The sequence below is a fragment of the Odocoileus virginianus genome, chromosome 21 (genome assembly GCF_023699985.2).
Source record: "Odocoileus virginianus isolate 20LAN1187 ecotype Illinois chromosome 21, Ovbor_1.2, whole genome shotgun sequence".
In the NCBI taxonomy this organism is placed as follows: Eukaryota; Metazoa; Chordata; class Mammalia; order Artiodactyla; family Cervidae; genus Odocoileus; species Odocoileus virginianus.
Window position 1 is genome coordinate 19957260 of NC_069694.1, and position 16121 is coordinate 19973380.

Below are 16121 nucleotides of genomic sequence, written 5' to 3' on the forward strand. Positions count from 1 at the left end.
ATGGTGTCACTGTGACTTTTCTTTTGCTATCCCAGTTGCTCTATGAGGATCTGACATTAAATAGCTACTCACTGTGGCTGCCATCTAGCCTTCTGTAATTGGTTTTTAATTTTAAAATGTTTTATATTTTTCTATTTATACTGTAACACCTGGGATAGGACAGACTATGGTATGTTTTAACAAATAAATGCAAAATCTTAGTGACTAAATACAAGCCCTTATTTCTTGCACACGTCACAGTGCAGTGCAGTTGGCATGCTCTACCGGTAGGTTTCCAAGCAGTGCTTCACATGCCCTGGGTACTTCCACTTTGCAAATTCTTTGTTTATAGCCAAACAAGAAGACAGGAGAGTGGCCAACGGTGACCACTGGTTGTGATGCAGTGAGTTTTATTGCCAGATCTGGAGGTCACATGACATCCTTGGCTGGACTCAGTCATGTGACTCCAAACCAACCACAAGAAAGGACTGGAAACAAAGCCACACTGAGAATCTCTTCCTCAACTCTGTACAGCTGCCCAAGCAACTCTGGGAAAGAACGTGGACTATGAAACAGTACCCATCTCTTTGTATATCTGTAAAATGATTTAAAATGTAATCTAATCAAAGAACCGGTCACCACTGTTTTTAATAAGGTTTTAATTCCATTAGTACAAAACTTAAAAAAAAATTTATGCATCAAGTCGTTTTCAAGACTACAAAAAAACATGTCTCCATGTTTGCTGACAAATTTGGAGAATAAGGCAGCTTATATTTAAATAAAAATTAAAATGCCTCTAATTATAAAGATTCCAGTTAAATGTCTTTTGGAATGATAATGTATTAAGCTGTACTAACATATAAAGTAAGAAAATGGTGGTTTGGCATCATTCATAAACATAAACATATTAACAAACATTCTAAATATTCAATACACATACTTCAGGAGAAATCTAGAAATGAATCCTTTTTATTATCTTTAGTCTACATGTTTAACAATACAAATACACTCACTGAAAAAATTAACGATATTTAAATAAAAACAAAATTCATGAAAATTTACAAAGTACAACCAATGTATTCTGACTTGTAATCATATCTTAAATATTTCAGCTTTATCTTTCTGACCTGGTCAGATCATTTAAAAATATTTTCACACTACTTAATTTTAGGATATAAAACAGTAGCAACTTACTAAGTTTATGTTATAAAAATTAATATAGCAATTATCAAAATACTGAAAAAAACTGTGTTATGAGAGCAGTATCCAGATCATAAAAACTTATGTCATTAAGAAAACATCTTCAAAAGGCACATTTTAATTACTGGTGTTTATCTAAAGATAGTAGCTTGAGCTTTGAATTTCCAGTCAGTTTTTCATTATCTCAGTATGAAGATCATGGAGGGCTGGAGAAGGTAAGAGAACACAGGTTTCCAGTGGACTTCACCGGGACAGCAGTATCCTTACTCATCACATCCACAAAGACCAAGAGAAAGATGTAGAGGAAGGGAGGATTTCTGGTCTAATTCAACCTTCAGGAAATACTTTTTACATAAAAATAACTTAGTTTAAAAGATTACAGGACAGAAAGCTTGAAAAACACAAGGCCAAAACCACAAACTGCCCAGTTTAATTTGAGTGGTGATGTTACTTGTTTGGAGCCTAAGAAGAGAAAAGAGGCTTCTGCTTGCTTCTCTGGGATCAAATCTTCATATGGAGCTCATCTCAATTTAAATTACTCAATGAGTTAAAAGTACTACAAATTCCCAGCATGTCAGACATACTGGTGTTTAAAATAAAATAATGATTTTATGGTTATCTCTGTCATGTTCCCCTTTAACTGGGGCTGATATTCTAAAGTTGACTGTAATTATAACATCAGTAATTTCAAGTACTCTACAAAACTACTATTATTTTTAAGAGGTTATGTCCTAGGACCTCAAAATGGCATCCAATATACAGTTTGAGTTATGTTTTACTTTTCAGTGAAGTTTAATACTAATTGAAGTACTAAATTGAACCAGAGCAGTGCTCGGAAGCACTAACTGATTAAGTACTGATCCCATGCAAGAAACAGAAGGGATTTTTTAATGCTATTTTGGAATGTCAGAATACTGGGGATCTACATTTCATATTATTTCCCTCAAGTCTCAATTGAGTGTTTCCACTTTTTTTAAAATGTGGGAGACATCATTAGATTTTTTTTCCTCACTGTAAACAAAATAATTGACAAAAATATTCTGAAGTATGAAAAAGAAAATGGTTATCAGTTACTTAAACAAAATATAATTTTCTGGTCCCTAATAATGGTCATGTTAGGAGTATTTATTCAAGTTCTAAAATAGCAGCTTTTTAAATTAAGGCAACATTGCTTTATTCTTACCTATTTTTTATTAACTACTCTATTATAGCTCATAAGAGCACTTTTACCCTCAAAAGCCTTTTATAATGTAAGAAGAATTAACATGACCATTCTTGTCAATGTTTAGAAAGTATATAAAAAGTAACTGTATTCAAAGTCAACAAACACCTTATTTTTCTGTTTGGAATTCAAGAGTAATGACAGTCATTTCAGAATGTGTAAACTATGAAATTACCTTAAACTAACATCAACAACATAAAATAAAATTTTTCTACAAAAATACGATATAAGAGATATATCACTTCTTCCCTGAAATAGAAATTTAACATTTGGACAAAAAAACTGTAAACTCTGATTACATTCAAAAGACAACCTTTCAGAAACTTATTATTATTTGAGGCTCTGGCAGCTGGCACTCTTACCAGCAGATTTACGTGACAGTAAGTTTTAACCACACAAGGCCACACAGTTGTTTCTCTCACAGCCGCTACCAGGAGGAAAAGAATGGCTTCCTGCAGTGGACAGTCTGGGTGAATGAATTGCTGAGATGGACGACCCGGCCCTGCCCTCCGCCCTGACTGCGCTCCACGACCACACAAGGCATCTGCACCAGCTGGACAGGACTCTTCCTGTCTCTCAGTGCCTGAGTGAGGTTTAAGATCTGTGGGGGAAGAGAGGTTCTCATCAGCTCAACAAAGGCAAAGGCCTCACCTCACTGATATTATTTTAACTATCTACTCATAACTACAGCTTTTATTTTATCCATTTGTGCCCAACAGAGACAGTGATGCGGAGTACCCGCTATCAGTACAAATATGTGGAGGTATGTATGCTTGTACATACACATCCGTATACACAAACAAACACACAAGATTAGAATTAAATAATTCTTGCCAATTGACAACTCTGAAATATTCTAGAATGCATCTACATCCAGAAGAATTGAATCAGAGACAGAATACAGTGAATGGTTCCACATACATACTCCACTGACACTGGTCCTAAATAGATACTGGTCTAAATAGTCTCGTTTTTACTAAATGCTTGCCTTATCCACTCACTCAACAAATAAATTTATTGCGTGTTCACTGGAATTATTAATAGGACCTAGTATGAAGGCATTTCTTTTAAAATGTGACTAATAATGTTTATTAAGTTAAAACTTTTGAATTTTACATTAAATAGCAGTAGGGTCATGATCAATCTCAAGAAGAGCATTCATTTCCTATTCTACCTGTGCCTATTTGGAACACTGGACCTCAGAAATACTAATTTACTTGAAATATATTTTTACACATTATCTGAAAAAAAATGGCAGAAATGGAATCCCTTCCATGTGGAATCTAAAGCCCTCCAAAATTTGACTCTCTAGCCTGCTTCTCCAACCTTTTCACTTACTGTTTAAAACTTATGACTCCAGCAAAGCCCTGTGTAAGCACAACAGAACACGGAGAGGTATGCAAGCTAATAATCCGTCCTCTTTCCTAGCCCCGGGCAGAATCAGAGCCAGGGTTCCAGGACAGTGGTTTTACTCACTGCTTTCTTTCAATCACTAGGACAGTTTCTGGCACTGGTTCCGTCAATAAGCAATTAATGAATAAATACAACAGTTATTTAATTATATCCATTTGTTAATGTTACATAATAAATAGTGCAAAAACTAGACTTGTCTTCTTGGTCACAGGTCTGAAGCAGCTACCTTAAATGAAATGTATCTTTTAGAAAGAAAAAATTAATTACTAAATCACTGAATGACCATTTTTGCACTATAGTTTATTTTTATTTCAAGTCTTTCTTTTGGAATCTAAATACTAGTAGTAGAGTAGAAAAAGCAGAGTCACTTGTAGGTCAGTCTAGCCTTCAGGTCCACACCAGCAGATGTAATCAATACCCTGTGTTTCTAATTAAAGGAGGTGAAAAGGAGTGAGAGCATTGAGTTACAACTAGTCCTTTTATGTCCCAAGTAGTGCTCATCCTTGGTGACATGACTATTTATTGACTGCTCTAGCAAAGGTCAAACAAGTTCTCTGAGGAAAAGCATCCACAGGGGACAGAACTTGGTATTGAAACATTCAAGCAAGTGGATTTGAGAAGGAGAAAGATACTAACACTCAGGAAAACAGTTATTAAAGTGAGGACAAGAATTAGCAGTAGCAGGAAACTGACTAACCAAATAATACACAACAAAGTAAAAAAAAAAAAAAATCTAATATGGAAACAATACGGGGAAAAAAAAAGAGTAATGAAATCAACTTTATTTCTAATCATCTCAGCTATTTTGGTTCAGAATAAAGAACAGTACTGAGAGTTGTCTCTGCATCACAATGGAGGAAAAAAGTTGATTGCTGTTTCAGAGAGAGCTCTTTTCAATAATGAACAAGATCTTAAAAAAGTGACCTACCTGACCCCTCATCACAGACATCTGCTTTTCAAAAGTGGCTTTATCAAATTTTCTGTCAATCTATCACAAACAGAAAAGGAAACATTATTACAAAAATCAAGCTCTTTGAAAAAAACACTTGAAAACAAATGAACTCTTCAACCTAGCACATGAGATCATTACAAAGCATTCCTAATAAAAAAGTTACAGGAAAAGATTAATTTTACTTGATGCATTTTTGTGTACCTCTAGAATGACAATAAATAACTCTACTTATACTCCAACTTGTTCCAGAAAGGATTTAAAATGACTTTCCAGCCAACAGCTTTAGGCTCTTTTTAAGAAAATTAAATAACAGATCACCAAACATTTCTTATAATTCACAGAGTAATTTTGTAAAAGTTCAACTTTTGAAGAAAACAACTTCCCAAATTACAATGTAGTCTCATTTCAAAGAATACCCAAAGTGTAACTTCACAAATTTATGCTCCTATAAGGAAAAATGCTAACTCCTTTCTGTTATATCAGGTTCTGCAAGCAGTGATATCAGAAGCAGTAAACTGCAAATTAGCTCTATTAGGAAAAACTCTTTTAAGATTTATTTCATTTTCTGAAATAGTTAAAACTAAAAATCTATTTACCTTAAAAAGTTCATAAAGATCTTCACATAAATCTTGCACAAAGTTCATGTCTGAAATACATGGCAGAACCAAGTTTTTTATTTCTTCAGAAAAAGGAACTTTTGCTTGAGGAAGCCAAGCCCAGTGAAATGGATCTAAAAAAAAAAGTATTCTTATCAGTGAGGGAAAATGGTTTATTTAGACTCACATTTATTCAGTATTTTTCTCTATAATTCCTGGGTTAACAAAAAGACAGGAGAAGTTATCAGAACAATTACTCTTTGCCATCTAAGTTATTCAAATTTTTTAAGTTTAGATGGTTAATTCAGATGGCTTCCTTGGTAGCTCAGAAGGTAAAGAATCTGCCTGCAACGCGGGAGACCCAGATTTGATCCCTGCGTCGAGAAGATCCTATTCTTGCCTGGAGAATTCCATGGACAGAGGAGTCTGACAGGCTCCAGTCCCTGCAGTTGCAAAAAGCTGGACAGGACTGAGCAACTAACACTTTCACTTTCAGATGGGAAAGTGCAGTATTTACCCAAGCTGGTTAGGTTTCTGAGTTTTTAAACAGGAAAATAGTTTTGATCATGAGTGTATCTCCAACAGCCCTATATCATATCTGAATGTCTGGTTGCTGTGTTTGGAAATTGAGGGGTACCTATAATTTGTTCACAGCCCCAGATATCATGACTGAGGTCTCCCTGAAGTTTCAGCCACAAATGGTCAGGAATTGATGACTCATTGGTGTGTATGTATATGTCTGTGCTTAAAATTTTAAATCACTAGTAGGTCAATAGGTAAAATGTTCTAAAATTTTAAATCATTAGTAGGTCAATAGGTGGGCTTCCCTGATAGCTCAGTTGGTAAAGAATCCACCTGCAATGCAGGAGACCCCAATTTGATTCCTGGGTTGGGAAGATCTGCTGGAGAAGGGGTAGGCTACCCACTCCAGTATTCTTGGGCTTCCCTTGTGGCTCAGCTGGTAAAGAATCCGCCTGCAATGCGGGAGACCTGGATTCGATCCCTGGGTTGGGACAATCCCCTGGAAGAGGGAAAGGCTATACCCACTCTAGTATTGTGGCCTGGAGAATTCCATGGACTGTATAGTCCATGGGGTGGCAAAGAGTCGGACACAACTGAGCAACTTTCACTTTCAGGTCATTAGGTAAGCCACTTTGAGAGAGAAGAGATTCATGATTTTGGGCTAACTCTAGTTCTCACCCAAGAAGACCATTAAATATACACAGTGCCAGGACTAGAAAGATTTGTAAAGCAGTGAGATAATCTAGATATAGGGTGCATATTCAGATTCTTGCAAGAAAATGTAAGGTTTATGACAGTATGATCCCCTACAGAACTACAGTTCATTCAAGGAGAATCTCTAGCTCCTACCACTCAGAAAGCCCTGAGGGAAAAAACTTTGCCTTTAGAGTCATTTCTTCTGAATTCTCCTTTATCTATCTCTTTGAATACTATGGAAAGTACAGTCCATTCCAAAGAAAGCCGTCCCCTGACCAATCACATAAAAGAAAAGCTCTGATTCTCTGCCTGTCTCCAATTCCAATCCCTGCCCCTCAACTTCTTCTATCACCGTTCACACTCTCCCCTAAGGCCCCCAGTCATCTCATCAGGCTCTTTTCAAAAGTCCATGTGCAGTCCTCATGCTACTTCACGTGTCTTTGCAGCCAGCAGCACTGTTCTCTGTCGTCTCCCTCTGTGAAATGCTCTCCGACGTGGTTTCTGGTGCTACCACTGTCTTTTAAGCCATTTCTCTTTTGCTGGCTTTTTCTCCGGGTTTCAACACCACCATTGCCAGACTCTACACTTAGTCTTTCTCTCCTTCATTTACCAAACACTCATGAAATGTCCATTGAGTACCTACGTATCTCACACTGCCCGAGTGATGGCATTTGTTCACCATGATGCTCCCAGGTGCAACACCACCATGGCTTCTGCTTACCAAGGCGACAGTTTAAAAATGACATCCTCAACACCAATTACTCTTCCAACCTAGGGACTGAATCCAGATCTCCCACATTGCAGGCAGAGTCTTTACTGACTGAGCTACCAGGGAAGCTCCACCAAACATTCATGAAACATTTACTGAGTACCTATGTATCTCACACTGCCCGAGGACGGCATTTGTTCACCACGATTTTCCCAGGTGATGGCAACTCTGCCATGGCTTCCACTTACCAAAGTAACAGTTTAAAAATTACATCCTCAATACCAATTACTCTTTCGAGTTCTAGACCCTTATTTTTTTGGTGTCTGTGTTTGGTGAAATTTTTCAGGTGTATTGCAGGCATCTTAAACTTGACACCTTTAAAAGGCAATCTGTATATAGATTCCAAACCATTAGAGGTAAAAAAGAAAAATAGAACAAAGACATCTCAAGTCAGTTCAACCAAAGACAGGAAAGGAAAAAAAGAAAAAATTTAAATTCATGGTAAATAGGAAAAAAAAAAGATGGTAGGGAAAGTTCAAACACATCAGGAGTTTATTGAGACAAACTACAGAGTTAAGTGTAGCTATTAAAAGGATCTCAGATTGGGCAAAAAATCTTCAGCTAGGAGCTATTTATATGTCATATACTTAAAACAAAATGATGGAAGTTGAAAATAAAAGCATAGAATAATACAAGTAAATACTAGTAAAAAGAAACGAGGTATAGCAATGTTACAACAGACAAAATAAGAAATGCGAAAAACACTGTGAGGGATAAAGAGGGATATATTTTACACTAACAAAAAGAACAAGTCACCCCAGCAAGATAAAACACTGGGACTTTGAGTGTGGAATACAAAGCAAAAAGTGCACAAAAATACAAGAAAAAATTGACAAAAATCTCAATCATGGTGAACTTTGTCTCTCAAAAATTAGCAAATTAAATGGTTAAAAAATAGGTCAAGAATATGATTTGACTAATAAGTTTTCATTAGAGGACAGACTTGGTGCTCAACCACATTCTTCTCAAAAACAGTACTTTAAACTGGCCATAGATCAAGTTAGCAAAGAATGACTAACAAATTTCAAATTTGGAAAGCTATCAAACTTATTTTACAAGGCTAACACAAGCTAAGAAATCAAAATCAGACATAGTCACCCAAAATAAGGAACGATACATGGCAAGGCTCACAGAGTGTATTACATATCTTTGCATCCGAGGGTCTAGAATTGAGTCTGAATGACTGTAACATACCCAGCTTTCCTCTGCTATTTTGATATCATTCCCATCCTATTCTGAAAAGGGGGTCACCAGAGATACTATAAAAATTTCTAAATACTCACATGCTCTCCACTCATCAGGATGTTTAAAAGGAAACGCTAGACCGTTATCAATTGCAGCTATTTTAATAAGTGTTTCTTTATCATCAGTCCATTTTGTATCCTAAAAGGGAGAAAATAGTTGATAAAACAATTTATATGTATATTTCCAAAAGAAAAAAATGTATAATAATTATTGAGCTTTAAAGACATTTTATCAGAAGAGTCTATAAAAATAAAGTTACCAGAAAGTACCAATTTACCATTTAAGGGAAGACAGGGTCTTAAGAACCAGTAAAAACTTCATAATCACTATTTTTTAAATCTGCTATTACAAAGGTATACAGTAATAGTTTCATTCTTTTCATCTTTGGGGAAGAAGGCTTGACATTATTAAGACTTCAAAATATGTAGTTCTGTATAATAGGCTCCAGGTTCATCCACCTCACTGCAACTGACTCAAATTCATTCCTTTTTATGCTAAGTAATATTCCATTGTATTATATATATATGTACCACATCTTCTTTATCCATTCACCTGTTGATGGACATCTAGGTTGCTTCCATGTCCTGGCTATTGTTAAATAGTGCTGCAATGAACCCTGGGGAACATGTGTCTTTTAGAATTGTGGTTTTTCCCAGGGTATATGCCCTGCAGTGGGATGGCTGGGTTATATAGTAGTTTTGCATAGAGTGAGGTAAATCAGAAAGAGAAAAACAAATATTATATATTAACGCATATATATGGAATCTAGAAAAATGGTACTGATGAATCTATTTGCAGTGAAGGAATGGAGGTGTAGATACAGAGAAAGGACTTCTGGATACAGCTGGGTAAGGAAACGGTGGGATGAACTGAGAAAGTAGCATTGGCATGTATACATTATCATGTGTAAAATAGAAAACTGGAGGGAAGTTGCTTTATAACACAGGAAGTCCAGCCTGGAGCTCTGTAATGACCTAGAGGGAGGGGTGAGAGGTGGGGGAGGGGAGGGAGGCTCAAGAGGCAGAGGATATACGTATAATTATGATTGATTTGTGCTGTTGCATCACAGAAACCATGCAACATTGTAAAGCAATGTTCCTCCAATTAAAAAATTTTTTAAAAATAAATGTTATGACCATGTATACCAAAAAATGTTAATTATGTGATGGGATGGAGGTGTCAGCCAACCATACTGTGATAGTCATTTCACAATATATACTTGTATCAAATCATATTGTACACCTTAAAACTGCATGCATGTCAATAATACCTCAATAAAGTTGGGGAGAAAAATAAATAAAATGTGCAGTTCTGGATAATTTACTGTTAGATATGTTGCTTAAATGGATGTATGTGTGTTAGTTTCTCAGTTGTGTCTGACTCTGTGACCCCCATGGACTGTAACCTGCCAGGTTCCTTTGTCTGTGGGATTCTCCAGGCAAGAATACAGGAATGGGTTGCCATTTCCTTCTCTAGGGATCTTCCTGACCCAGGGATCAAACCTGGGTCTCCCGCATCAGCAGGCCAATTCTTTACTGACTGAGTCACCAGGGCTTTAATGTACGGTATTTGCAAAATACTGATATTTTTAAGATAATGACAAAGTTACCTTACTAAAATAAAGTCTTTCCTAGGGTCTCATAGAAATAATTATTTCAAGTACAAAATGTTTCTAAATAAAACTCGCCAACAACCATGGCTAAATGTAATAAAGTCCAGTAGAAGGAACCTCAAGATACTCTTGATTATAAAAGGTAGGCCATTTCTAACTTCTCCATTCTCCTGTAACGGAAATGCAAGCCTCAGAAGCAAGAGAGTTTTCATGTGGAAGAGTACTTCTTATTATCTAAAAATAGACATTATCATTATTAAGTGGTCTAGATTTTAAAAAGGTGAAAAAGATAATTTTTAATTAAAATATTACAGTGAAGGTACAGATGATACATGCCAGAGTTGTTTCTGTTAGCTTATATCAAATATCTTATCTCAATGAGAATGCACAAAATACTTAAGAGCAAAAGAATAAGGTTTTCAGTAAAATCCAGTTGCTTTAGATATACCAATAAAATATATTTAGAAATTATTATAAGCAGGTATATTTTTATATATGTATTTTTAAATTATATATATGTATTTTAAAACCCTGCTATAACTGTCATTTATTTTTATTTCTAACACTCTTTTCTATTTATAACTTCAGTGAGGTATAATTTACACACAATAAACTTCACACATTAAAGTGTACAAGTTGATAAGCACTGAAAGATATGAAACCACCCAGATGTTTCCCTGTGTCCTTTAGCAGTCTCTTCCCTCCCTTTACACCACCCCAGGCAAGCATCATTTGTTTTCTGTCCCTAGGGATTAGTTTGTACTTTCTAGATTTTTATACAAAAGGAATCAGACAGTATCTTCCCTTTTGTTTAGCTTCTTTCACTCAGCAGGGTTTTGAGATTCATCCACATTACTGCATGTATCAAGTGTGTTCTTTATTTATTGCTGATTACTTTGAATATGTAATTTCAAAATTCTTTGATGAACTATGAAAATTACAAACTTTTTAAAGTGATGTAACAGCTTTAAATGATGAGAATCAGTTCAGTTCAGCTCAGTCATTCAGTTGTGTCCGACTCTCTGCAACCCCATGGACTGCAGCACGCCAGGCCTCCCTGTCCATCACCAACTCCCTGAGTTTTCTCAAACTCATGTCCATTGAGTCGGTGATGCCATCCAACCATCTCAGCCTCTGTCATCCCCTTCTCCTCCCAGCTTCAATCTTTCCCAGCATCAGGGTCTTTTCTAATGAGTAAGTTCTTTGCATCAGGTGGCCAAAGGATTTCACATTTAATATCAGCCCTTCCAATGAACACTCAGGACTGATTTCCTTTAGGATGTACTGGCTGGATCTCCTTGCAGTCCAAGGGACTTTCAAGAGTCTTCTCCAACACCACAGTTCAAAAGCATCAATATTTCAGTGCTCAGCTTTCTTTATACTCCAACTCTCACATCCATACATGACTACTGGGAAAACCATAGCTTGGATTAGACGGACCTTTGTTGGCAAAGTAATGTCTCTGCTTTTTAATATGCTGTTTAGGTTGGTCATAACTTTTCTTCCAAGGAGCAAGCGTCTTTTAATTTCATGGCTGCAGTCACCACCTGCAGTGATTTTGGAGCCCAGAAGAATAAAGTCAGCCACTGTTTCCACTGTTTCCCCATCTATTTGCCATGAAGTGATGGGACGTTAGTTTTCTGAGTGTTGTTCTTTAAGCCAACTTTTTCACTCTCCTCTTTCACTTTCATCAAGAGGTTCTTTAGTTCTACTTCACTTTCTGCCATAACGGTGGTGTCATCTGCATATCTGAGGTTATTGATATTTCTCTCAGCAATCTTGATTCCAGCTTGTGCTTCTTCCAGCCCTGCGCTGGAATGTACCATGATATACTCCGCATATAAGTTAAATAAGCAGGATGACAATATACAGCCTTGACGTACTCCTTTCCTTATTTGGAACCAGTCTATTGTTTCATGTCCAGTTCTAACTGTTGCTTCCTGACCTACATACAGATTTCTCAAGAGGCAGGTCAGGTGGTCTGGTACTCCCTTCTCTTTCAGAATTTTCCACAGTTTGCCATGATCCAGTCAAAGGCTCTGGCATAGTCAGTAAAGCAGAAATAGATGTTTTTCTGGAACTCTCTTGCTTTTTCGATGATCCAACGGATGTTGGCAATTTGATCTCTGGTTCCTCTGCCCTTTCTAAATCCAGCTTGAACATCTGGAAGTTCATGGTTCACGTACTGTTGAGGTCTGGCTTGGAGAATTTTGAGCATTACTTTACTAGCATGTGAGATGAGTGCAACTGTGTGGCAGTTTGATCATTCTTTGGCATTGCCTTTCTTTGGGACTGGAATGAAAACTGACCTTTTTCCAGTAAAAAGAATATCAGTACTGAGCTGATATTATTCTTCTATACTAATACAACATACAAAATAAAATTGCACAGAGATTTCAAAAATAGAATAAAAAATGCAACATAAGCAGGCGAAGGAAAGAAAAAAGATGATAAAAACAGAAAAAGGAGATAAAAACCAAGGATCAAGGTGAAGGAAATGAGGAAGTGATGAAGAATAACTTCAAGAATTTTTAATAGACACTGATAGTGTGTTTATATATGCATATATAGTAAAATTCCCTCACCGTAACTTCATCTTCATGTGTCTGCTTTTCACATCTGATTAACCAGTTATCATTTCCCCTGTCTTTCAAAACAAACGAAAAATCTATTACTTCATTTTTTATAGATATCATAGCTTAATATCAAGCAGAAAAATCTAGTCACCTCCTCGATTTTGAGACCTTCATTTGTTATCTGTAGCACAGTAACACATTAAACGCTTCAATTTAATACATACAAACTAAAAACACTCATAAATGTTAGTTAACATTTATTGTATAGTCTGTGCCAGAAATTGGTGTTAAGTGCCTTAACATGTATTAACTCATCAAATTCTTACAAAAACTCTGTGAAGTAGGTGCAATTACTGTCAAGAACTTTTAAATCAGCATTATTAGAAAGGATAATTTCTCTTCACCTGAGGGAGAAAAACGATCTACCCCCGTTACCAAGCAAATTTCTCTTACCTAATGTCACGACAAGAGTAGTCTAGACACAAATTCTTTAAAAAACTGAAGCAGAGTTGGTTTACTGAATACAGCACTGTGTTAGTGTCAGGTGTGCAGCAAAGTGATTCCGGTAAACAGACAATTTTATCAGGTTATTTCCCATTATTGTTATCACAAGATCTTGAATATAACTTCCTGTGCTACACCATCTCCTTGGTGCTTATTTATCTGAGCACAGCAGTTTGTACCTGCTCGCCCCACGCTCCTCATCTGTCCCTCCTTCCTTCCTTCTCCCCTGGGGTAGCCATCAGTTTGTTTCCTACGTCTGCAAGTCTGTTCCTGTTTTGTATGCGGATTCACTGGTATTACTTTTTTTAGATTCCACATATAATTGATCATATAATTTTTGTCTTTCTCAGTCTGATTTACTTTACCATGTATAACATTTTCTAGATCCACCCACACTGCTGCAAATGGCAATAGTTCATTCTCTTTTGTGACTGAGTACTATATTCCATTGGACTCTATACTAACTTTACCATTAATTCAAGACTGTATGATTTTAAAAGGTGAATCTAAAAAGGCACATAATGCTTTTTCAGAAACTAATATAAATGAGCAAAAATTCTGAACTAGAGTTTTCAGGCTTCAGAGTACATCAGAATTGCCTGGGGGGTGGTGGTTTAGTTGTTCAGTCATGTCCAGCTCTTTGTGACCCTGTGAGCTGTAGCCCGCCAGGCTCCTCTGTCCATAGTAGCTTCCAGGCAAGAATACTGGAGTGGGCTGTCATTCCCTTCTCCAGGGGATCTTCCTGACCCCGGGACTGAACCCGGGCCTCCTGCACTGCGGGCAGATTCTTCACCGACTGAGCCACCAGGGAAGCCCCAGGGGACCTGTTAAAACACTAACTGCTGGACCCATGTTCAGTAGATTGGGATGAGTTCCCAGAAGATGCATTTAGGCCCACATAACACTGACCCTAACACAGACCAGGGAACCACATTTGGGAATCACTGCTTCAAATTATCAACAGCGTCACTGCTCCCTGCCAGCACAGAAAAAATTAAGAGTTTATTGTATTTACAGACTGTACTAACAGCCACCTAATGTCAAAATAAGCATCTAAAATAACTTACACAATCAAGTTTTAATTATTCATATTATGCAGATAACATCTCCAATTTCCAGTAGGCTTTGTACTGCTGCCAAGAAACTCCACCTGAGGGACAGGTACTCATCACTATCACTGGGGCAGAAGCCTGCCCTGAGTCTGAATCTCCAGTATGGGTTTAATGCTGCCTGGGAGAGTCGGCACTACATATCTGCTTTCCAAGGCAGGCAAAGAAAAAGACTTTGCCTTTTCCAAAAAGTAGCCTTAAGACTACTGCAGCAAAACTTTAAATCTTTGATTTGGATAAACAAGAGTTGAATACAGTTTGAAAGTTAAGATGTGAGTAAACAATGAGAGAAATTCCATACCTGTATTTCTGATGATGTAATCCAGAACAACTAATCTTTCAAACTGTGACTGAAACTGTTTTCTAATATTCTCAGGCAAAGGGTCAGCTTCAAATTTCCTAAGCCAACATTCAGCCTCCTTGTAACCTTCAACAAATAACTGAAAGGAACCAATCTATAATTTTAAGAATTAGAGTTAGAAAAGAAAATACAAGAACAAAGGAATTACTTTTAAAATTTCTCAGCACTACTGTCATAAAATATATAAACACAATAAGAAAAACTGAAATTAACACTAATTTATATAAGCCACATTTATCAAGAAAACTATTTTTATACATTAATTTAAAATAATCACATAAAGAATATATAGCAAATAAAAAATGATCAATCCTAGACTTATAAGGAGCATAGAAGCTATTTTAGGATAATTGAAAAAGAAAATACACACATGTCCTCGAGGTAATATTCTCAATGAGAATGCTATTTTCTAAAAATATTTATTAAAATGAATTCAATTGTGAAGACCAAAATCTGTACCTATCTTGGCTATTTAATAATAGTGTGATTTTATCTTACTGCAAAAATACATTAAGATTCTTTTTTACAACAGAAAATAACTTTATTTTTTAAAATGAATGAATTATTTGACTATGCAGCTTAAAGATCCTGTAATAAATTTTAAAGAATTAATCATAACCTCCACAGTGGTTTTTAAAAAAGTCCTTTCCTTGAAGATATGTCTATGTTATAAGGCTTCCTATCACTAAAATTACAAGCTGTTAACATTAAACAATTTTTTAAAGAAGAAAATGCAAATTCAAACAGCACAGAACACATAGATAATGGTACCCTAGCTGGCCTCCTTTGTCCGTGGGATTCTCCAGGCAAGAATACTGGAGTGGGTTGCCATCTCCTCCTCCAGGGGATCCTCCCTGCTGAGGCACTGAACCCAGGCCTCCCGCCTTGCAGGCAGGTTCTTTACTGTCTGAGCCGCCAGGAAAACTGGCTTCATAAAAACAAAGCACTACAAAGAAAATCTATCTCCGGAATTCCCTGGCAGTCCAGTGGTTAGGACTATGTGCTTTCACTGCTGAGGGGCTGGGGGTTCGATCCCTGGTTGGGGAATTAAAATCCTACATGCTGGATGGTGATGCCAAAAATAAACATCTCTTAACACTTTATGTGACCTGTTGCTGGCATGAAATTTTAACGATTTCCTAAATGTTTTCTCTAAAGCACTCATAATGAGGTCCTAGTAGTCATAAATAGGGAAATTATTTCAGCACATGCAAGGAGTAACAGGCCTTGTCAATGGTTTCAAAATTTCCTGCTTACTTGGAGTACAATATTAAAGACAAGTTAACCATGTAGTTCTTACTCTAATTCTTTTATATAGATAAATGCATAGCAACAACAAGACAAAAAAATTGCAGGTTAAATATA

At 36.5% G+C, this 16121-nt stretch overlaps 1 protein-coding gene across 4 annotated transcripts in view; it reads right to left on the reverse strand.

The window, feature by feature from the left end:
• Window positions 1-621: 621 nt before the first annotated feature.
• PI4K2B (phosphatidylinositol 4-kinase type 2 beta) overlaps window positions 622-16121 on the reverse strand; it is a 90695-nt gene continuing 75195 nt past the window's right edge. For all 4 annotated transcript variants that reach the window (XM_070452078.1, XM_020897606.2, XM_020897603.2 and 1 more), the window contains 6 exons: window positions 14697-14850; window positions 12792-12853; window positions 8633-8732; window positions 5363-5496; window positions 4743-4802; window positions 622-3002 (listed from right to left, as the gene is read on the reverse strand). In XM_070452078.1, the coding sequence (XP_070308179.1) occupies window positions 2829-3002; window positions 4743-4802; window positions 5363-5496; window positions 8633-8732; window positions 12792-12853; window positions 14697-14850 (684 nt within the window). In that variant the 3' untranslated portion in view covers window positions 622-2828. The remainder of the gene's footprint in view (window positions 3003-4742; window positions 4803-5362; window positions 5497-8632; window positions 8733-12791; window positions 12854-14696; window positions 14851-16121) is intronic.